At 38.3% G+C, this 24,422-nt stretch overlaps 1 protein-coding gene across 3 annotated transcripts in view; it reads left to right on the top strand.

The window, feature by feature from the left end:
• GSK3B (glycogen synthase kinase 3 beta) overlaps positions 1-23,302 on the top strand; it is a 208,645-nt gene extending 185,343 nt beyond the window's left edge. For 2 of the 3 annotated variants that reach the window (XM_052636315.1, XM_052636308.1), the window contains 2 exons: positions 6,455-6,553; positions 22,250-23,302. In XM_052636315.1, coding sequence (XP_052492275.1) covers positions 6,455-6,553; positions 22,250-22,317 — 167 coding nt within the window. In that variant the 3' untranslated portion in view covers positions 22,318-23,302. Of the gene's footprint in view, positions 1-6,454; positions 6,554-11,534; positions 11,585-22,249 lie in introns of all 3 variants that reach the window. The other variant, XM_052636320.1, reaches the window with a different exon arrangement.
• Positions 23,303-24,422: the final 1,120 nt, after the last annotated feature.

The raw sequence follows: 24,422 nt of genomic DNA, 5'->3' as shown, positions 1-24,422 counted from the left end.
CTTAGACTAAACAAACAAATAAATCAAATACTGAACAGAAACTCATGCACTGCTTTAACTTACAATGCCCCTCCTTAAAAAAAATTTTTTTTAATTTTTAAAAAATATTTATTTTTAATTTTTGGTTGTGCTGGATCATCATCGCTGCACACAGGCTTTTCTCTAGTTACAGCGAGCAGGGGCTACTCTTCATTGCAGTGTGCAGGCTTCTCTTGTGGTGACTTCTCTTGTTGCGGGGCTTGGGCTCAGTAGTTGAATCACATAGGCTCAGTAATTGTAGCACAAAGGCTTAGTTGCTGCACGACATGTAGTATCTTCCTGGACCAGGAATTGAACCTGTGTTGCCTCCATTGGCACGTTGGCAGGTGGATTCTTATCCACTGCACCACCAGGGAAGTCCCTTTTTAAAAATAAATAAACTATAGACTTTTAATGTGACTATCCCTGTTTCTCTGTTGTGGTCTTTTGGATGAAAAATATCTATAAAAGGTCTTTATAAATGGACTTCAGGAAATCTGGGTATAAGTAAGTGGATATTCTGATAAGAGCTGTTTATACTTATCAGAGGATTTGGTGTCAGAATTATCCTTTCATACTTTATAGCTAAAGAAGAGAAGAGTAAAATTTAGAGTAAGAGTCAATTTAGAAGAGTAAAATTTCTAGGTAAGCTATACTCTTCTAGGTTATTGAAAACTAAACCAAGGAAATACACTGCAGGGAATGCTTAGGAAAGTCATGAGTGCTGCTAAAGGTGGGCAAGTTAGTTTTAGTTCTGGGGTCGCACAGAGTTGGACACAACTGAAGTGACTTAGCAGCAGCGGCAGCCAGAGTATTACTGATGTATAATGTTGAATGTACTCAGAATTTTAGGATCTAAATTATCAAACTATTTGTAAGAATTGTTTTCTCTTTCCCAGAAGTTTGAGTGGCTCTGCTGCCTTAACTGTACTACTAGAGAGAATGTGGAATGGTGTAGGGACAAACGGTGAAAGACTAATATCTTGACTTAAAGTTCTGTGGGTAGTTTGGACAGATACACTTCCAGGAAGATCAGAATATTAGTGGTATGTGATTTATAGCCAAGGTAATAAAGATGCAATAATAAAGAGATGCAGTATTGCATATAGAATAAGTCAGACCTAAAGTCTCCTTCCTAGTCTCTCTCTAACTAGGTGCAGACCTTGGCCATGCACTATTTCTGAGTTTCCTGATTTAACAAAAATAAGGTAGTTGGATTAAAAGATATTTAAGTACACTTATAGCTCCAGAATTCTGATTATAAAAATGAATTGACTCCAGAAAGACAAAGGAAAAAATGAGAAATAAAGCTAAAAACACAGAGCTTGAAAGCATGTGATATGTAAAATTATGGTATAAATGGACACCAAAACAAGATAATTCCTATAGAATTCAACATATTAGCAGTACCTGGTATTATTAAATGCTCAAAAAGGTTATTTTTAGTTGGATAAAAGAACTTACAGTAATGCTACATTTATTACATTTCATTAAGAATGGAGTTCTGCTACTCTTTCAATTTGTCCCACCTTCTCCTTCCCCCACTGTGCCCATAGGTGGGTCCATTCTCTAGAGAGAAGCATTGACATATATACATTACCATGTGCGAAAGAGCTAGTGGGAAGCTGCTGTGTACACAGGGAGCTCAACTCGATGCTCTGGGACAACCGAGAGGGATGGGATGTGAGGGAGGAGGCTCTAGAGGGAAGGGATTTATATATACACATGGCTTCTTCACATTGTTGTACAGTAGAAACCAACACAGCCTTGTAAAGCAATTATCCTCTAATTAAAAAGAAAAAGAATGGGGTTCTGAATATAACATTTTCAGGTTACTAAAGCTTATTCTTTTTAATCACCAGGACTTTAAAAATACTAACATTTTGCTAGATAACTTCTAAGTGTATCATTACTATTAATTTAGTACAAAATACATTCACACATATTTGGATGACTAGTATAAATTGTGACCCTCCCTCTTGGGCAGTTCCAAGGCAAAGTAGTCATGGGATTATACAGCTATCATGTAGTCCGCTTATGAAACATTGCCAGTATTATCAAGCATCAGGAGCAGGCTTTGCAGTTTGTTGACTATTTGTCTGATCCTCTGTTTAGTTTAGTGTTTACTTTTCTGGGTAAGTGTGGAGTATGTCGTCAACAACAGAAACCTGAGAGGTTTCCTGGGCACTTTGAAATTGTTAGGAGAGAAGCAGTTGTGATCGAGTTACTTGTTCATCTAAACAGTATATATTCAGATAAGCAACATTAGAATTCAGTATGTGTAAGATCAAAGTGTACCATCCTAACATTTGAATTACCCCTCAGAAAAGTACAAATAAAATGTGCATGCCATTGTTAAATCATTTAAACCTTTTTGTGAATAGAAAAAAAAATAGCAGTTTTGACTATATAGACAACCACTGGCCATTTTCATCTGTACTTAAGAGACCTTATACACACTGAAGGCATTAAATTCTTTGTAGAGGAAAAAGAAAATTTGCCTCTCTTAGTGACTCTTTCTGGGTGTTTGCAGGTTGAGCCCTTTCAAAGTTAACAAAGAAAGAAGATCCCCTTCTACCCTATGCCTGGTATTTTATTATTACTGTAAGAGTAGGTTTAGTTACTAAAGGGTTGATTTCTTCCTTCTGGTTTCTACATTGAGTACTGTTCTCAAATTTATCCTCAGTTTTCATTCAACACAGTTTGAACATATGTATGTTACCTCTTCCTACACCTCCTACCCCTTACCCCCGAAAATTTAAATTAAAAATAAAAAACCTGGCCTTATCAATAAATTTGGAAATCTTACATTTAGATGAAGAGAGACGTTAAGGAAAACTTCAGGTTTTATCAGCAACTAGATTTAGGTTTTGTTTTTAACATTTAAAAAGATTGTTTAACTTAATGGTGGTCTTTTCATGGGAATTTTTCTTCTACAGTTTTTAATATAAACTGTGCAGCCAATTTTAGTTAAATGAGTTTGGTTATCTTTTTGGTCAGTTGATACCTATCTTGGTTGGCTTATTGATAGCTATCTTTAAATTCATTTTGTTCTTGCTCAAATTGTGCATTGTGTTTTGATGGTGGACCATATAATGATTAATTCACTGTCAAAGCATTCATAATGTTTACTGATAAACGATGTGATTTTTTTTAATGAGTAGTTTTGTGGCATCTTTAGTTGGTTGAAGAAATCCTTATCACACATTAAGTTTTCTAAAACCTTCTGGAACCTGTTTCCATTTTGTTTTGATCCATGTCTCTGGGATAACACAGTCTCATTCTTCCCACTTCTTCTCCATGGCTAGCCCCACTGTACTATTATGGGCTTCCTTGTTTCCTGTATTATCTAGAGAAAAAGATTGTTTTTCTCAAGCCTTGCACATGTATGTGTGTACACATACACGCATATATACACCCTTACCCAGAATTAGATGCAGAACCACCATGGCCCTCAATTGGATATGCATATACACAAGAATAGATGATTTGGTAAATGAGTGAGTGAATGGGAGAAAGTGGGCAATATGTGACCACAAACCACTTATATTCAATTTATTTTAAAGATTATCTCAACGGTAGCTCTTAAAATATCTGGTCATCTTTTCTTTTTTTGCATTTACTTTTTTTCAAATGTTTTGCTTGAGTGGAGGGACATACATATGCCTCTGGCTGATTCATACTGATATACAGCAGAAACCAACACAATACTGTAAAGCGACTATCCTCCAATTAAAAGTAAATAAATTTAAATACTTTTACAAAAGGAAGAAAATAGCCTCACAGCATCTGTGCCCCAAAGTCAACAACAGGACTGTAATTAAAAGGCTGTATATGCTTTTTAAAAGTATTTAAATGAAGATAATATGGTTTCTTATTTTTTTTAATGTTTTTACTTGGCTGTGCTGTGTCCTAGTTGTGGCACACAGGATTTTCAGTCTTCTTTGCGACAGGTGGGATCTTTACTTGAGGCGTGTGAAGTCTTAGTTGTGGCATGTGGGATCTAATTCCCTGATGGCCAGGGATCAGACCTGTGCTCCCTGCACTGGGAGCATGAAGTCTTAGCAACTGGGCCAACCAGGGAAGTCCCTGGATTTTCTTTTAGATGTTGGGTACATGGCCATAGAGATCTCTTAATTTAAAAGTGCACCTGTCTTGAATTGATTCAGTACCTTTCTTGCCAGCTTATTTGTATAATTGTCCTTCCATTTTTCTATTTCTGTTGAATAGACAGAGACAACTATCTTTTTATCTGTCTATCCGGGACCTAACACAGTCTTTCATGCTCAGTATTGTTAGTTGGATGAGGGTGTGGGTGGGTAGATGGATGGGTGGACTTTAAAGAAGCTATTTTAGGAAATTTTAGTCTTAATTGGGATGGTAAGTCTGACTGTTGTAGATTACCAAAGAGTAATTACCACATCTTGCATTAATTTCTGTTCCTAGAACCATAAAGTCATCAGCCCCGATAATTATCAGGGATTCTCCTGTTTTTTGTAGGTGTGAGATGCATTAAAATTGGACTGATTTAAGTAAAACTACATAGCTTCTTTCTGTATCTCAGTGAGAAGTGAAATAGCTACTACAGCTGATTATGAGAAAACAGCATTTCTTCAAACCTGATCATTAAGGCAGTGGTTTTCCAACTCAGAGAAGGTTATTATTTGATGAGATGACCTAAGTCTTCTCTTTGAAGGGGAAAAGATAATGAATAGTCTTCTCTCAGTTTTGAGCTTTTCCTGCCATTCATTTTCCGTATATCTTGACATCAGCATGTTGCTTCTTTTTACCAGAATCTGAGTATCAGATTTAGTACAAAATTTAGATATTTAGGCACCAAGTTGAATAAGTCAATATTTCCAGGGACTTTGTACCAGAACATTTTTAAAGTTCTGCATTAAGATGATATTCCCCTTGTTAGGTGCTGGCGGGAGGGATGAATGGTGAGTAATTGCTTAAAGGTTTCCCTTTAGGGTGATAAAAATTTTTTGAAACTAGGTAGAGGTGATGGTTGTACAACATTGTGAATGTACTGAATGCCACAAAATTCAGTTCAGTTCAGTTCAGTTGCTCAGTCGTGTCTGTCTCTTTGCGACCCCATGAACCGCAGCACACCAGGCCTCCCTGTCCATCACCAACCTCTGGAGTCCACTCAGACCCATGTCCATTGAGTCGGTGATGCCATCCAACCATTTCATCCTCTGTCGTCCCCTTCTCCTCCTGCCCCCAATCTTTCCCAGCATCAGTGTCTTTTCCATTGAGTCAGCTCTTCGCATCAGGTGGCCAAAGTATTGGAATTTCAGTTTCAACATCAGTCCTTCCAGTGAACACCCAGAACTGATCTCCTTTAGGATGGACTGGTTGGCAACAAAATTATATACTTTAAAATGATTAATTCTACATTATATGAATTTTGCTTTAAAGAAAACACTATTTCCTAACTTTTTTAGTTCATGCTGTAATTATTACTTGTAGCTCAGAGGATAACACCTTCCTGTAGCTAGTATGGTTGTATAATTATTCCTTTAAATTATTAGAATAATAGGTAGAATTGTTTATAATAACACTTACTAGAGTAGAAATGAGCACTCACTAGTTAAATGCCAGAACAAACCACGGTTATCCCAGGCAGACTGGAAGAACAATCATGTTACCTGAAATTAACACCAGATGCTGTTATGTACAAGCTCACCACTGCATCTCAGTAACTGTTTACATTATTAGATCAAATATCATCTTAAAACTATTTCTCAAGATTCATATACAGCACTTGATTCTTTAAAGAAAGCCAGTTTGTACACAGTTGACAAAGACTCACATGCAGATAAAAGCCTACTTTTAACTTTTAAAAAGTAACAGTCTCAGTAACTTAAAAAGCAAAATAGGATTCAGTAGACATTTTTGTTTTCAATAAAAGCAATGAGAATTAACATGTTTCTTAAATCCTGTTTCCACTACTGTTTGGATAAATCATACCTGCCATCAAGTAAGTTGGTCTGTGCATGCCAGTGTACAGACTGCAGTTATATTTTCTTTTCTGTGACCCTATCACTGTCAACTCCTGCAGTCAAATATTGTCAGAGTAGCAGGGGGGAACCTAGTATATTTAAGTTAATGAACGATGGAAATATAGCTTATTAATACACTTATCCTCAGACTTCTGGCCAGTATCTTCCCCCAGCCTATCTTTAGTTCTCAGAGATACGTGAATATTTTAGCAGACAGTGCTTTTGTCGTGTATCACAACATACTGGTGGCCTTTCTCTATAGGCCAATTACTAGCTCATGATTCAGTTTCTGATGCAGGTTTACCGTGTCTTTTTTTCTGTTAAGCCAGTGTTGTAATGCCGTGTCTTCTGTTTAGTGATACCAATAAAATAGTTTCACAACAGGGTTAGGAATGGACTCTAACACGTATGTTTTACCTTTTCTCTAGAACTGTCAAGTAATCCACCTCTAGCTACCATCCTTATTCCTCCTCATGCTCGGATTCAAGCAGCTGCTTCAACTCCTTCAAATACCACAGCAGCCTCAGGTGAGGACACAGAAATCTCTTCTAAAAACACATGATTTGGTTTTGTCTCCATTTTATCTCATTTGTTGAATGTGAATGTTTAGTACCTTCCAGCTATCAAAAACATAGCATAGCCAAATGATTAAATGTGAATAAAGTGTTCTTTAATTTCCAAAAAGCTGAAAGGACCCCATAAATGCTTTATATGTAAGGTATAAATATCTTATTATAATATAAGTGATGTCACTTTGTTATTTTAAAAGTCATGCTTTCTGTATAATTTCTTGATTAATATATTAAATGAGATGCTTATAGCAGAAAGTGGTCTTCAGAAATGTAATCTTATTGAAGATAATTCACTTTAATTCCATTACCCTGAATGTAAATTATATTAATATACTGAAGAGGCAAATGTTCAAGAAATTGGAATATAGATTGGTATAATTTAATCATTTAAAGGGCTGAAACTGCAATGCAAATTCATTTAGCTAAGACTTAGATCAGAATATGACTAAATCTTTTCTATCCCCTGCCCCCCAAAAATACCCAAATGATCTCCCAGGTTAGAGCTCAGGTATACTGCAGCAGCAGCAGCATACTGCTGGTCCTGGAGCTGGTTCATGTTGGGACCTCATTTAATTAAAATTACTCGCATTACAATGTTCTGATAATACTCAACCCTTGAGTGAACTGAAGGTCCTCCGAAGGACAGCTAAAATGAAGTTAGAAATAGGTAGCACAATTGGACTCCCCCCACAGCCTCCAAAATGCAGATGTCAGGAGCTGACTCCATTTTTACTTAATCATCTGTTGCATTGAACCTAGTTGGATCAGATTAATGTTTGCCCAGGGGCATTTATGCTCCAGGAAATAAAACCTTGCATTAACTAGTTCTTACGGCTTCCCTGGTGGCTCAGATGGTAAAGCATCTACCTGCAATGCAGGAGACCCGGGTTCAATCCCTGGGTTAGGAAGATCCCCTGGAGAAGGAAATGGCAACCCACTCCAGTACTCTTGCCTAGAAAATTCCATGGATGGAGGAGTCTGATGGGCTACAGTCCATGGGGTCGCAAAGAATCAGACACGACTGAGCGACTTCACTTTTACTAGTTCTTAGCATTCAACAGTGAGGTCAAAATCTACCTCCTGTTGTCTGACAGAGTTGTTTGTTCCTATCCAATCTTAATCTTTTGAATGTTGCTAATAAAGATTGACAACATTTCATTCTAATCTGTGGCCCATCTTCATTCCAGAAAAAGTCTAGGAAAAAAGGTCTCTTTTCTAGTTCTAGTTTCATCAGCACTTGCTACCTTGAGAAAGTCATTTGAACTTCATTAATTTTAGTAATATCCTATTCATTTTCTCAATCTATAAAGTGAGTGGCAGTGCTCTCCTCAAGTAATATGGTACAAATCAAATATGTACTGAAATATGCTTTGAAGTTTTTAAATGAAAAAATAGAGTTTTTTTGTTTTGCTTTTAACTATGACCTGTATTTAGAAGGAAGACAGAATTACTTCAGTGAGCTATTAATCAACTTAAATCACTGGCCTAGGTTATAGATTGTGTTGATTGTTTAAAACATTGAATAGGCCCTCATCCCAGACTAGCACATTGACTTGTTGAGCTAGTTTATAGGAATTGTTTTAGACTATGAATACAATAAGAATTATGATTGGTAAGTTTTGGGTAATTTTAAATCATTTTCTTAATGTGAAATACTAGTTAATGATTACAGCTAAGATTTGGGGCAAATTGTCTGCCTGGTAGGAGCGTAGTATAATCTGATTTTGATGTTGCTTTGATACAAGTTACAGCAGTCATCAAAAAATAATTTTACTGCTGTATATACATTTTTATAGCTGTTGAAATCAGATTTCAACATAAATATGGAAACTGGCATTGGGCTTTGATCCTGAGAGTTTACTTTAAAGTTGAAGTAGATCAGGATATGAGGAATTTTATAGGAATAGTAAACTAAGGGCAGAGCTAAAATTAGTTTAAAGAAATACATGCCTTGTGTATCTTAATACCAGTAAGGATTTCAGATATTTCAGTAAGCTTCCTAGTGGCTAAATAAAAAAGTGTTATCTGTTTAAAATTTCCCGTATATTTCATTAGATGAAAAGCACACTGGTAGCTTAGGAGAAGCACAGTATTTCTGACCCTGCTGTTTGAGAAGTAGTTCTCCTTTAGGGCTGCAAATTTGGTACTATAAGCTAGTAGTAAAGAATCCGCCTGCCAATCAGGAGACGAAAGAGGTATAAGTTCAATCCCTGGGTCAGGAAGATCCCCTGGAAGAGGAAATGGCAACCCACTCCAGTATTCTTGCCTGGAAATCTCCATGGCTAGAACAGCTTGGTGGGCTAGAGTTCACTGGGTCTCAGAGAATTGGACATGACTGAGCATGTGCACACACAAGAGAGAGTAAATGAAACTCTTGTCACTATTTCAGCAGTAAATGTAATGGTGACTCCATTTGGAAACTTTTAAATGCCCCTCAGTATGAGCTAAAGGCACAACACTACAATATGGTTAAAGCAAAACAGTTTTCTTTGGGGCCAAAGTTATGGGAGCCAAGTAATGTCACCTAACATAACTTAGGAAATGCTCATCTAGATGAAGGGGTTGACTGAATGGCCTTAATGGCCCAGATTTAAGTAAATACATATGTATGTGCATGTATACATATTTTAAATAAGTATTTGGTAGTATAAGTTACATTCTTTAGTAAGATCTTAAAATATACATGTTGTTTGCTGTCTCTCTTAGCATCAGTTTCTTTATCCGTACAATAGGAATAGTAAATACCCACCACATAGAGTTATGAGAAGTAAGATATAAAGTGTACAAACTGCTTAACACTTTGCCTGGTCACATGGTGGGCCTTCAGTGAAAGGAAACTGTTAACACCATTTTATTGTTATTGCAAAGTAAGGACAGATTCGTAAATGTTAAAAACCAACCATGTGAAAGACAGGGTTGACATCCATCCTTTTATGACAAAAGAATATATGACTCGCTTCACCTGAATAAATGGACATCCCATCTCCACCCAAGCAGGGAGGAAGTGAATGCCTGCCGACATGACAAAGCATTTCCAGGTCTGCTCCAAGGTATGAAGAAGTAAAATATTAAACTCCAAAGCCTCTGACCTTGAAAATCTGAACCTGGAAGTTTTTCTAATTTAGAATTTTCAAAATTAGAATTTCTAATCACCCACCCTAGCTACAGCATCACAGTAATTCACGTTTGGGTGAATGAATTGCAGTATGTACCTCTAACTAAATAAGAGTAGTTAGTTCTATCCAGTCCTGTCCACATGCAAATATACGTTTAGGCAGTTACCGACATGGTGCACACACTGCAGTCCATGGGGTTGCAAGAGTCAGACTTAGTGAGTGAGTAAGCAAGTTACATAATAACAAAAAGGAGAGCAAATATGACCTGAGTGGTCAGCAGTAGGAAAATGATTCAGTACATTATGAAATCTCCGTTTTTATGTAACTATAAAAGACAGTTATTATAAAACTTAGATTTGTGGAAGTATTCATCTTAAATTATGTGGAGAAAAGTTTAAAATCCTACGTACCATGTTGGTAACTGAACTTAAATGTGTATTTGCATGTGGATAGGACTAGATAGAAATATACAAATATTAAAGCAGTTGTGGTTAATCAGTGGATATGGAGGTTGTTTTTTTCTCAAAAACTTTCATTGTTTAAATCGTTTTTAAAACACGTCAGTTCCTGGGGGCATTATATCTGACCGTGGCTCTGACTGACACAAGAAACTTCTGAAAAGTGTACACACTGTTCTCAGACCATAAGGTATAATTTCTGATTTCAATGTTTGTATCTATCTGATTTTTCTCCACACCCCCAACAGATCCTCCCATTCATTCCATTTGGGAGACCATTCATCTGGACCCTGTAGAGTAGTAAATCTTCAGGAGTTATAGTTTTACTGATCATATATGAATTACTTTAGAGATCATCTGATCCAGTGCCAGATGAGTAAGTGTAAGATGTAGTTGGGAATTTCAGCTAAAGCAATTTTCTCTCTGTTTCGTATTAGTCCTCTGGGTAAGGTTTCTTCCAGTGCAGTGGTTCTGCTATTAAAAGAAATTTGAAAACCACTGACTTCATTTTACTCTCCTTATTATCTACTGAAAGCTAGTGTCCCATACTTGTATATATTCAGAAACTAGAAGATTCAGTAGCACATTCGATCTTCATATCACTTTGTTAGAAATTTATTCCCTTATATGTATCTCTTCCACTCAATGATCCTACTCTGGCATTATAGAAAACCAACCCAATCCTTATTTGCAAAAGTCCTTCAGATTTTAATAATGGCTATGGCTAGCATCTTCTCCATACTAATGAGAATTTTAAATCCTAATCCTGAATATGTTCTAAAATATCAGAATGTTAGATTTTCTATATAGTTATTTGTCATCTGCACATTTTATAAACATACCAATTTTTGGCCTGTCCTAAGCAACTAATAAAATATATCAAAGAGGACAAGGTAGCGCCTACTAGATTTTTTTTTTTTTTTTTTTTTTTGTCTTTACCAAGGTTACTGATGTTCAATGGGACTAGACAAGGCTTACTAGGGATTATTCTTCTAATGCTCTGTAAATAACTCTAAATTACCCTTCTTGTTGTTTGCTTAACTAGAGACCAACTGTACAATATTCATTTATATACTAATGTTATAGAAATTAGTAAAAATACTTTGCTTTTGTCAAGAAAACTTTCAGATTTTTTCCATCAAGAAAGAAACTGTGTCAAAGATGGAAATGAAAAAATTTTGTTGAAGACTTAAAGGGAATTTCTAGTGCTTAAATATTTGTAAATTGAATTTCTGTAATTCATTTTAGAATGTGTTTTTAGACTATAGATTCTGGGTTTAAAGACATTTAAAATGTATAGATTTCCCTCACCTTCCTTGGGCTGCATTTTGTTTATTAGGATTTTTGTTATATCCTTTCCAGGTTGAAAACCCTTCTAACAGAAAAGGGAATCATGATAAGAGTTGGACAAGGTCTGTCTTCTCTGTCTTTTTACCTGGTCAGGGGGCTTAACTTTTCTTGGTCTTGCTTTGAAAACTTTTTGCTGTTAACCTCATTTAAACTGAATTTGGCTTGTTCTGACAGGTTCACATTTTTATTTTTCTATTCTTCCTGGGATGTGTGCCCTACTTTATAAATTATGAGCTCATCAAGAAAAACCCTTTTATTTGGGTTCTTTGGTCCTTCTCCTTTTACTTTGCAAAGAGAGTGTATGCAGTTATTTGGTTGGTCAGAATTTTGTTTTTTATAATTTTCTATTTCCTGTCAAGTATTAGCCCCTTTTGAAGATTCTAACTAGAATATCATACTTATCTGTTCCCTGAACTTTTTGAAATGCATTTTGCTAAAGTCATGGTTCAGATTTAGCCAGGACTAGTGGTCCCTTTTTCTGTTACACTTATTTTTACCACAGAATTCCTGTCACCTTGCCACCTTCTCCATCACCAGCCAGTTTTTTTCTAGCTGGACAGAATTAAACCCAGAATAATTTCTCCGATTGTTTGTCTCCACTGCATTTGACAAATAAAGTGTTACGTTGAGTCAGTGTATTGAATATCTACTTTTCTGAAGTGACAGTCCCCTCCCCTCACCCCCTCCCCAAGTATCACGGCCTGTGGCACTTTCGTAATGTGCACTGGGAAAGCTGCACCCGTCTCCTGTCTAGTTGTGGAGTCCACAGTGCATGCCCTCAGGTGGTGGCCTTCAGAACTCTTCCTGTCTGTTTTCGCTTTATCTTAATCCGAATGTAAGGATTTGTCTCTATTAAAAACATAGTGTCTAGTTATGTATGAAAAAAAACCCATAATATCTAGTTATTTTAGAAAATAAGACTCTCCATATTCTCACTTCCAAAGAAAATCAAAGGTAACACTATATTGTATATTTTAGTCTAGTTATGAGTGGACAGAGACTGGCTTTTTTTTTTTAATGGGCTTATGGTATATGGAGGAAGGTGATATATGACTTTATAGTATTCAACTAGTATTCTAAGCCTATACCATAATTTATTTAACTAATTCCTTATTGGACATTTGAGTTGTGCCTCAGTTTTTAGAGGAATTCCTGAGTCAAAAGGTGTAAGGAAGTTTAAAATTTTTAGTACATACTGTCAAGTTGTCATCCAGAAAGCTTGTCCCATTTTATACTAGTAATGCACATATTTTTTCATTTCTCCATTACTTCAGCACTAGCCGGCCCAGAGTGGTGGGGGGCAGGGTGAGGGAGGTGGGAGGACAGCATGTACATGAGCACATCTGTATTTTTATGCATTACCAACTTAGTAGATGAAGAAGGTGGGTATCTTTGTTAGGGACAGTTCTATGCCCATTTCCTCCTATTGGCTCTGTGTTTGAAGTTTTGAAGTATAGACTTCCATCCATATGTCACTGACACCAATGAGACTGTATCTGAGACTGTATCTACCCTCTGTTAGGATTTCAAGTTCACTTACTGAGTTTGCATATAGATACCTAGAGTCATACCATCTTGGTATTATTTTCACCACAGCAGTACTAAGTATCACTTCTAGGAAATTGCTTATTTTAATGTAAAACATGTTGTTTCCTGTTAAGTCAAAAATTTTACCTGGGTTTTTCCTCCTTCCTCCAAAAGTATTGTAAAATCTTCTTGATTGAGTTGGTGAATATCCTGTCAGACATTCTTCTGGGTATTCTTCCAGTGTTCCTCAGTTCCTTACTTGAAGTCACCTGTTTATATTCATATGCCTTTTCTTATTCTTCGTTCCTCAACTAAGTTTTTTAACTTAAAAGATGAAACACATCCTTTGTCTCCATGGCTTTCAGTTTTTTACCTTGAACAACCAAGCCTCTTAATTAAGTGTTCTGCAGCTGAACACAACAGCAGTTAAGATCTCTCTGCTGCCAGCTGACCAAGTATAAACAGTATTGTTGATAAGCCCTCCAGGTTTGCTGCTGGATTGATTGCCTCACTGGTTCCTGAATTTCGGTTCTGTTTTTTAAATGACTGAATGCACCATGGTATCTCATGCCACACCTTTTCCTTGTAATATTATTATGATAAGAGAGGTGCTGATAATTTGCTGAGAAGTGCTTCCTCATTATGATACACACAAAATTATCAAAATCATGATAGACATTATAAAGAGAAAAAACAAATCAAATCCTTTTCCTTACTGCTGATACTTTGATTGCATTAGTGTAGAGTATGATTTTAGTTTAAATGTAACATTGGGATATACCTTTCTTTGTGAGTAACAGTGTTGCTTGTTCATGTGTCAGTTAATGACACTAATGTGAGACCTGGTTTTAAGTAGAGGCATTTCCACTTGGAACAGGCTTGAATGGGAACATCTAAGATTAGGACCTTATCAGTTCAGTCGCTCAGTCGTGTCCGACTCTTTGCGACCCCATGAATTGCAGTACGCCAGGCCTCGCTGTCCATCACCAACTCCCAGAGTTCACTCAAACTCACGTCCATCGAGTCGGTGATGTCATCCAGCCATCTCATCCTCTGTCGTCCCCTTTTCCTCCTACCCCCAATCCCTCCCAGCATCAGAGTCTTTCCCGGTGAGTCAACTCTTCGCCTGAGGTAGCCAAAGTACTGGAGTTTCAGCTTCAGCAGCATACCTTCCAAAGAACACCCAGGACTGATCTCCTTTAGGATGGACTGGTTGGATTTCCTTGCGGTCCAAGGGACTCTCAAGAGTCTTCTCCAACACCACAGTTCAAAAGCATCAATTCTTCGGCATTCAGCTTTCTTCACAGTCCAACTCTCACATCCATACGTGACTACTGGAAAAACCATAGCCTTGACTAGATAGACCTTTGTTGACAAAGTAATGTCTCTGCTTTTGAATATGCTATCTAGGTTGGTCATAACTTTCCTTCCAAGGAGTAAGTGTCTTTTAATTTCATGGCTGCAGTCACCATCTGCAGTGATTTTGGAGCCCAAAAAAATAAAGTCTGACACTGTTTCCACTGTCCCCATCTATTTGCCATGAAGTGATGGGACCAGATGCCATGATCTTCATTTTCTGAATGTTGAGCTTTAAGCCAGCTTTTTCACTCTCCTCTTTCACTTTCATCAAGAGGCTTAGGATCTTAGGGTGTAAACAGTACACACAACATAGCCCAAGGCTCCAAAACTTTATCTTTTAGAGGAGTTGAGCTGTCATGAGCCAGTTCTAAATTATAAAACTAGGATGGCTCATGAATAGAAATGCACAAAATGGGCTTAGGAGAGCATAAAAAAGTAAGTAAAGTATACTTAAAGTTCCCAAGTATATTTTACACATAAAGCACAAAAAAGGATTTGATATATCTGAAATATGCTCTTTCACTGATATGCCAATAATGATTTTATAGCTTTTGAGAACCTGAAAACGTGTTTAGAGTAAATAAGGAACTATGTTTTATTTTTATTTAATTTCAGTTAAATTTAAATAACCAAATGTAGCTTGCAGTCATCCTATTTGAGAGTACAGATAGAACATTTCCATTATTGCTGTTGGGCCAGACAGTGAACACTTGTATCAGTTAGGTTTAACTTTTATAGACTTAAAATTCTGGAATATTGAACCTTTGGAACCCCAGCTCCCTTGTTGGTTCTCTGTCCTTTTCCACCTGACCTGTTCCTTTATTTTCTGCTTTTCTATTTAAACCTTTTGGCCCCAGTTTATAAATGTGGGACCTTCCCTTCACACTCCTTCCCCTCCCCATTTTACACATTTGATCAGACACATTTGGAGGGAGAATGGACAGGACTTGGTGATGCGTTGGCAGGAGTGTAAGAGTAAAGGATCACAGTGAGAACTTTTGGCTTACCACCTAAGCAACCAGATGGTGCAGTTTCCTCAGTATTGAGACAGCTGCCCATCAAATCCATGACTCAGTTATCTAGCAGCTCTTACAGATCTCTAAGACTCTGAAAATAAAACTGTGACTCCTCTCCTGGAAAATATGTATATCAGATGTGAAATTCTGTACACAAAAATCTACTCTAGGACAAAAGTCACAGCCTGGTGTACTCTTGGGGGAACCTAATACTTTAGAGCTTTGCCCTTAGTTTCACTATAGGATTGCCCAACTTGTCATTTTTACCTCTGAGGTCATACAGAATAAAATGGGTCTCAATACATGTACAAACTCCCTTTGCCATACCCAGTACCAGAGCCATAGAACCGTAGACTCTTCTCAGGATTAGGGGAAAACCAAATGAACAACTGGTGCAATCTTCGTGTCTTAAACAGTTTATTAGGAGCATACCAAATTTTGTAGAGGAACTTGCTTGGTAGTGCTCTCACTGGCTTGTGAAAATGTATTCATTAGTTATCTACTGCCATGTATCAAGATACCCCCAAATTTAGCAGCTTAACAGTAAACATTTATTATCTCACAGAGCTTTTGTGCAGCCTAGCTGTGAAATTCTGGGTGAGGGTTTCTCATGAGGTTGTAGCCAAAATGTTGACCAGGACTGCAGGCATCTGAAGGATTGTTGCCTGGAGTTGGAAGCTTTACTTCCAGGATGACTCATTCCTGTGGGGAGTGAATCTGTGCTGGCATTTGCAGAAGGCCCAGCCCGTCATTGTGTGAACCTCTCTGTAGCACTATACAAGTGTCTAATGTTGTGGCAGCTGGCTTCCCCTAGACCAAGTGATCCAAGGAGGAGAAGGTGGAGGCCACAGTGTCTTTTATGTCCAGACTTTTGGAAGTTACACACCATTATTTCTTTGATATCCTGTGTGTTACATAGGCCGGCCCTATTTATTAGAGGAAGGGATTACACGAGGATATAGATATCAAGAGGTGCATGCCTCATTGAGGCCATCTTGGAGGGTGGCTACCACAGTGTAAAAAGAATGATCTTATCCCTTCTTCCCCCAAAGCTGACTGTTCTCACCTTTCACCCTTAAATCCATCATTGGTTTGTTGGTTTATGGTATATCAGAGGGCTGGTCATGAGCATTGGTTTCTAGGAATGTTGGAAATCAGTAAATAATCTTCCCTAGTGGCTCAGACAGTAAAGTGTCTGCCTACAATGTGGGATATCCAGGTTTGATCCCTGGGTCGGGAAGATTCCCTGGAGAAGGAAATGGCAACCCATTCTTGCCTAGAGAATTCCATGGACAGAGGAACCTTGTAGGCAACAGTCCATGGGGTCACAAAGAGTGAGTGACTTCACTTATAGTTGTTTACAAAACACCTTTATCTCTGTGTATCCTATTCAAACTATTTGAAAATTAGATAATAAAATAACCATACTGGTGATTTTTATTATTATAAATTCACTGATCTATTTTAATGTAATAACCCTTTGGTTAATAGAAGTAGACTCTGTAAATTATATTGGATTATATAGGGGTTAGGTCTGAATAAAAGCCCTCTCTTCTCCCTTTGATAGGAAATCTTTTCTGCTTGTCTCCTACAGCCCTTAAAGGTAATCATTCTGTTCCTCTGTTCCCTCTGTGCTCTGCCCCCCCAGTTTTGTTACCTCTGTAACCTTGGGCAAATTATATCATTTCTTTGTGCATTCGTTTTTCCTGTTTTCAAAATGAGTGCAACAATTGTGCCTATTTCTTACAGTGTGGGCTGAATGACATGTTTGCCATGCACTTGGTATGGTATCTGGCATATTGGTAAGCACCCAGATGTCAGCAGCTGCCATCACTGATGCTGTGGTGATGGTGGTGGTTATTGCAGTCACACTAAATTACACATTTGTGTATTTCTAGGTGTCTCTTTTATCTTTACATTTATTGGACAATTACTAAGCACTTCTTAGGCCTTATTACATAGACGGTAGTATTATCACCATTTTACATATGGGGAAAATGTGGGTAGAGAGGTTAAATAACTTGTTCCATAATCACACAGCTATTAAGTTGTACAATGGAGTTTCATACTTAGTAAATATTTGTGAAAAAACATTTGTGAAATTGGATACGACTTAAGGAAGATAAACAATCTTAGCCTTTTTAAAAATCATAATGCCAGATTTCATCACTTTTATCAGTACATATGTAAAGGGAAGGGAATGAAGAATCAAGATGAGCTTTGTTGCTTTTAAAGAGTTGTTGTTAGACATAGAGAGCAGACTTGCGGTTGCCATAGCGGAAGAGGGGAGGGGAGGGAAGGACTGGGAGTTTTGGATTAGCACATGTAAACTCTTTCATAGGACAAACAAACAAGAGGGTCCTCCTGCACAGCGCAGGAAACTATATTCCGTATCCGGTGATTAAACATAGTGGAAAATAATATTTTTAAAATAGAATATAAAAAATAGTTACTATTTAAATGTTTGAAAAGAAAACTTATAGAAATTTCAGTAAACAAAGTCTAGTGACCATTTATCAGAATTTTAAATTAATGAACATTTAAATTATAGAGGGTCCATGTTAATTCAGATTCAGCTCTGTAAACAAATATACAGAATTGACAGTGGGATCAAAATAAGCATATACCAAAAACTTTAAAAACATAGCTTTGCTAATTCAATAAACCAGACAGTCTGTTGGAGCTACTGTTGAGTTTACGGAAGTTCACATCGTTTTTTTGTTTTGCTTTTCTCCTCCCTATGTTTGTTTTATATCCCTCTGAAAAATAGAGAACTCTAATCTTTTTCTCAGCATAGACTTTTATAACCTGGTTTTAAGTAGAGTTCATTGCACTGGGCAAAGATTTTGGGGTTATTTTTTGGTTTTGTTTCTGATGAATGAATTCAGTGCTGTGATTTTAGATATCAGGAATAATTTAATCAAAGTAATTAGCTGTTAAAATTTTACTTATCAAATGATTTGGAAATGACTCAAAGAAAAATAAGAGATCATTAAATTACAAACCTGAGGAATATGAATGTCTTAAATTTTATCATTCAGAAGGTGATTTTGTTTCTGATTATATGTCCACTTAAAAGGCTTGTGCTTTTTATTATAATCATTTCAGCAGGTCTTTGGATTTATCCAAGGAAGAGGAGACTAGTTTTGGGAATGTCATAAAGTCATAGGTAATAGCCAGTGCAAGGTCATTGGCAGATTAGTAGCTAAATAGGATATTGCCAAAGAGTAATAATGGGCTGGCTGGAAATGTGGATGAGTCCTGGTGGGTGCTGGACAATAGCTAATGACCAGCATGGCCAGGGGTGTGACGATGCTAGTATGTGTGCTGATAAATTACTGATGACTGGTGGATCTCGAAGACCTGAGGAAGACCGTAATACGACAGTTTCACCTGTCATCCTTACATGTTAAAAAGGAGAGAGAAGCTCTGTTTGATGACAATCATGCATAGGCTCTGAGTGCCGTCCACAGCACGAGAGACGCTGCAGTGGCAGGGCTTGTGAGAAGCATTATGTTCTGACACGCGTTCGTGCCTTCCAGGCTTTCTCAGGAGTTTTTAACGCAGCCTGTGCCTAAATTATGAAAACAAGCATTTTTCCTGCAGAAGCCTTGTAGGAACCTGTGGCCTGAATAGGAATTGATGTTAGGTTATTGAGACACAGAATTTGAATGATCATTGAGAATAAAACTCCTGATTAATGGGGCATGTACAAGAAAAAACAGGGGTTATGAATGAAGTATTAGGTACAGTTACTAACTGGTTAATGTGAGAGACTGTTTACCTGCCTTTGGAACATAGGTTCTACGTTAAATATGATGTATCCTTTACCTGTCCTTGAGCCATACAGATAAATTAATGTGATGCCATGCCATGGGCAATGTGGACCTAATGGATGGACCCTCATGTCATAATGCCTGCACTTACTTGCATGAAAAGAGGATTAGAAGCTGTTTTGAAGGAAATAAAATGAATAAACACAACCATCTATATTAAGAGATAGAAACATTTCTTCCCCAAAGGTTGAGTTAAGTTTAAGGGCAGATTGTTTAAAGGAATAATCAGATACTTTGGAAGGAAGTAGAGTTTTTAAAGAGTAGCTATCAAAATGATAAGCTGGGTATCTAATCCTTAAGAGTTCCAGTATTTTAGTCACCTGATGGGAGCAGCTTACTGAAAAAGTCCCTATTGCTGGGAAAGATTAAGGGCAGGAGAAGAGGGTGTCAGAGGATGAGATAGCAAGATGGTATCACCAATACAGTGGACATGAACTTGGGCAAACTTTAGGAGATGGTGAGGGACAGGGAGGCCTGGTGTGCTGCAGTCCGTGGGGTCGCAGAGTCAGACACAACTGGGCAACTGAACAGCAAGAGTTCCTTAAGCTAGAATTGCTGTGTGTCCTTGGGGTCCGTTTCCTGTTCAGCTAAAAAATTCAAAGTAGAAAGATTCAAGGACCAAATGTTGCATTCAGCCATAAAATTTACTCAGGATACAAGAGAGCTACAGTCTCCAGAGGGAGATAGAACTTCGAGTCTGTTTTGTTGGTGTCACCAGCCTGGATGGCCAAGAGTGGCGGACTTCTAGGATGGTGGCTCTTGGAAGTTGCCCATCTCAGTCAGGCCACCTCTCATCTTGATCAGGGCTTAGTGTAAAGTTTTTGAGAGGAAATTTGCCTAGCCATATATCCCAGTCATGTGTGTAAGACAGACGCAACTTGACTAGCCACTGAAACAGCAGTATGTTGCCTACCCACAATGGAGAGCCAATCTGGACACAGTTAAATACCTTTTTAAATGTTACTGGAGACTATGAAATAATAGTGAAGCTTAAAAAGTATGTGTGTTGGGGGGAGGGCGTGGATTAAGTAGTAAAGATATATGTATTCCCAGAGTATTAGGCAAAGTAAGCTCAAGTTCTCTGACGTTTCACTCTGAGATGCTTTATTGAATTGAATAATGAAATTGGTCCTGCAGTGGCTATTTCTTTGCTGGTTGTGTCTTCCATTTCTGTGAATAATGGAGAAGGACTATACTTAGGAAGCAAGCAGTTGAGTTTGATTTACGCTTAGTGCTTCTGCCTATCAACACTGACCCATATTGCTTTCATTGCCTCCACTCATTCACCCACTTAAGCAGATGGCATATTATAACACCATTCAGAATTTCTAGCAAGTTTTCCAAGCTGTGCACTGTTCATTTATTTTCAGGTAAGCTGGATTCCAGTTGAATATTCATCCTGTGCTAATCCCAGCTATGGCAAGAGCTTTGATAGAAATGTTCTCTGGCATAAGTCTGTAGCTTATGCAGAGGCACCATCTTCCCTGCACTGAGACCCATCCAAGGCACATACTTAGATCTATGCAGAAAGAAATTCATATTTCATAGCATTGTTGTTGTCATTCAGTCACTCAGTCGTGTCCGACTCTTTGCGACCCCGTGGACGGCAACATGCCAAGCTTCCCTGTCCTTCACCATCTCCTGGAGCTGTGTCCATCAAGTCAGTGATGGCATCCAACCATCTTCTCTGTTGTCCCCTTCTCCTCTTGCCTTCAGTCTTTCCCAGCACAGGGTCTTTTCCAATGAGTCAACACTTCGCTTCAGGTGGCCAAAGTATTGGAGCTTCAGCTTTAGCATCCGTCCTTCCAATGAATGTTCAGGACTGATTCCTTTAGGATGGACTGGTTTGATCTCCTTGCAGTCCAAGGGACTCTCAAGAGTCTTCTCCAACACTGCAGTTTAAAAGCATCAATTCTTCAATGCTCAGCCTTCTATATCTCAACTCTCACATCCATACATGACTACTGGAAAAACTATGCCCCATAACTATGACTAGACGTAACTTTGTTGGCAAAGTAACATCTCTGCTTTTTAATATGCTGTTGAGGTTTATCATTTTCTTCCAAGGAGCAATGTCTTTTAATCTCACGTCTGTAGTCACTGTCCACGGTGATTTTGGAGCCCAAGAAAAGATAGTCTGTCACTGTTTGCATTGTTTCCCCATCTCTTTGCCATGAAGTGATGTGACCAGATACCATAATCTTAATTTTTTTGAATGTTGAGTTTTAAGCCAGCTTTTTCACTCTTTTCTTCATCAAGAGGCTCTTTAGTTCCTCTTCACTTTCTGCCATAGGGTGGTGTTATCTGCATATCTGAGGTTATTGATATTTCTCCCAGCAGTCTTGATTCCAGCTTGTGCTTCATCCAGCCCTGCATTTCGCATGGTGTACTCTGCATATAAGTTAAATAAGCAGGGTGACAATATACAGCCTTGACGTACTCCTTTCTCAATTTGGAACCAGTCCATTGCTCCATGTCTGGTTCTAACTGTTGCTTCTTGACCTGCATACAGGTTTCCCAGGAGGCAGGTAAGGTGGTCTGGTATTCCCGACTCTTTAAGAATTTTCCACAAGAGACTGAGCCAGACCTGTCTTTGAGTGTCTGAGCGCCTCTTGTGGAGGCGCGGGTCAGCAGTGGCCTGCCACAGAGAGAGGGACTCTGGCTACAGCAGACCTGGGAGGTGCAGCATGTGGCATAAATCCTCTTGGAAGAGGTCACCATTAGCCCCACCGTAGACTGCCTCGCAGACAACCCACAAACTGGAGAACAGTTATACCAAAGACGTTCTCGCACTGCTGCAAAAGTTCTAGGGCCCACAACAGATTTCCCAACCTGAGGATCCAGCAGAGGGACTGAAATATCATAGTATTGGCCATATTTAAAACAACATTCCAGATACAGCTCTCAGTCCGCAGTTGAGGCCACGTTCTTTTCTCTCTGGTGTATTATAGCATTGTTCATGCTCTCTCTTGGGGCTTTCAATTTGCAGATGCTAATGCTGGAGACCGTGGACAGACCAATAATGCCGCTTCTGCATCAGCTTCCGACTCCTCCTGAACAGTCCCGAGCAGCCAGCTGCACAGGAACAGCCACCAGTTTACTTGAGTGTCACTCAGCAACACTGGTCACGATTGGAAAGAAAATTAAAAAGAGAAAAAAAAACCTACTCATTTTAGTGTTCAATTTTTTTTATTATTATTGTTGTTCTTATTTAACCTTGTAAAATATCTATAAATACAAACCAGTTTCATTGTATTCTCACTTGAGGGAGATCCAGGGGGTGGGAGGGGTTGTGGGGAGGGGGAAAGCGGAGCACTAGAACACACAATCTCTCTCCCACGACAATCTTTTTTTATCAAAAGTCTGCTGTTGTATACTTTAAAAACAGGACTCCTGCCTCATGCCCCTTCCACAAAAGAAGACTTTGTTCTGTGCTGAAGTTTTTTTGAACTTTGTTTTCTTTTAAAGTCAAGTGTAAGACTTGGGTATAGTGCACAGCTTGAAATTGGTTGGGAGCTTAGCAGGTGTAACTCATTGGGGACTTAAATGTCACTTGTAAAATTAATCCATATCCTCGGGTACTTGAAGACTTGCCTTTGGCATGTCAATGGCAGGTGTGGCAGACAAAGGAAATGTGTGTCGTTTGTAACCCAGGAGGTCAATAAAGTTTGAATCTATATGGGGAAAATTCTTAATTGATGTCAAGGTTTTATTTTACTCTTAATCAGTGCTAGTAGTGAAGAAACTTCTGTAGGTAAAGAAACTTAAGCTGTCAGGGGAGAAGCGTGTGTGCTCTTTGTGTGGGTCTTTGTTTGCCTGACCAAAGGTTCTCTATAAAACTTAGTACAGTTTTAATCTAGTGACCTAGGAGAAGACTGAGAAGGGTGTTGAGCTGGCCACTCTGGCTGCAGAGGTCAAAAGCTGATGAACCTGGAGGAGAAGGGTGGGCCGGGCAGATCTCACCACTGTGAATGAATTTGTCCAGATTTTATTTTCTAAAGTTGCTTCCCTTGGAAAGATACACTTGAGAGGACATCGTAGTTAAATAATGTGAATTGTAACAGTCTACTGGTTTATTTTTCGTATTTTTTAATTGCAAATTGAGCTTGCAGAAATTGCCACATTCTGCATATAGTTCTAATTTTAACTCCAAATCCAGAATCTGTATTTAATTTCAGCTTTTTTAACCTCAAGCTTTTTAAATTTTATTTATTGATGCATGTGAGATAGGCCATGATGATTTTAGATGGTAGGAATATTAAAAACTACACATGAAAATGACATAAACAGTCACTTGTACCTGCTGACTTTATAGGAAAACTGATTATATAAATGTGTGTATTATGTGTTATATACATAGATTCAGTACTGCCTTTTGTTTGGGGTTTTTTTGTTTTGTTCTGTCTTTCTGTTTTTGTCCACAATATCAAAATTGACTAGTTGAAGCATGAGGATGTTTCCCCCTACACCTAGTTAAGAGTTTTTGTTTTCTTCATATAATCAGTGAACAGTGTAAGACTCAGTCTCTGTTTTTGAAGAAAAAGCAATATTCCTTGGAAAGCAAGGAGAATTGAAGGATTACGTTGGCAGTAAGGAAATAGATTTTCACAGCTGGTTTGTTTTATATTTTTAAGGTTGACATCTATGTGGGCCTTATATACTCTAAAATGAACCTTAGACACCTTGGTGCTTATGGGCCATTACTTGACCTATGAATCTTTAAGGCACAATCAGTTGTACTTTACATTTAAAGATCACTTGAGTGATGGCCACCTTTCCCGCCTACCTTCCTTCCTTCCCCACACACCTTTCCAAGGTTAGCTGATAACTGTTGGGCTGCAGAGCTGAGCCCCAGACTGTAACCTTTCACCCTCCTTGTTGTCACCTTAGGTCATGTTAGGGGCGTTGCCCTCCAGGTGATTCGGAAGTGGAGTCTCTTGGCAGCCCTCACGCAGGTCCCAGCACCCTGTCCTGCTTCTTAACCGAGTGTGTGTGACTCTCCAAGAGAGTCGTACTGCCTGCTGACATGAACCAGTACCCAGAGAGGCACCTGTGAGCCATCCTAGTTTTCACTCACTGTCTAGCTAAGCTCTTAAGCCACAGAAGGGTTTCTCCAACCTCTGGTTATATCAGAGTTCGTGAGAAAGGAAACACACTCACTC

The sequence above is a fragment of the Budorcas taxicolor genome, chromosome 1 (genome assembly GCF_023091745.1).
Source record: "Budorcas taxicolor isolate Tak-1 chromosome 1, Takin1.1, whole genome shotgun sequence".
Classification (NCBI taxonomy): domain Eukaryota; kingdom Metazoa; phylum Chordata; class Mammalia; order Artiodactyla; family Bovidae; genus Budorcas; species Budorcas taxicolor.
This window is presented reverse-complemented; position numbering and strand designations above follow the sequence as displayed.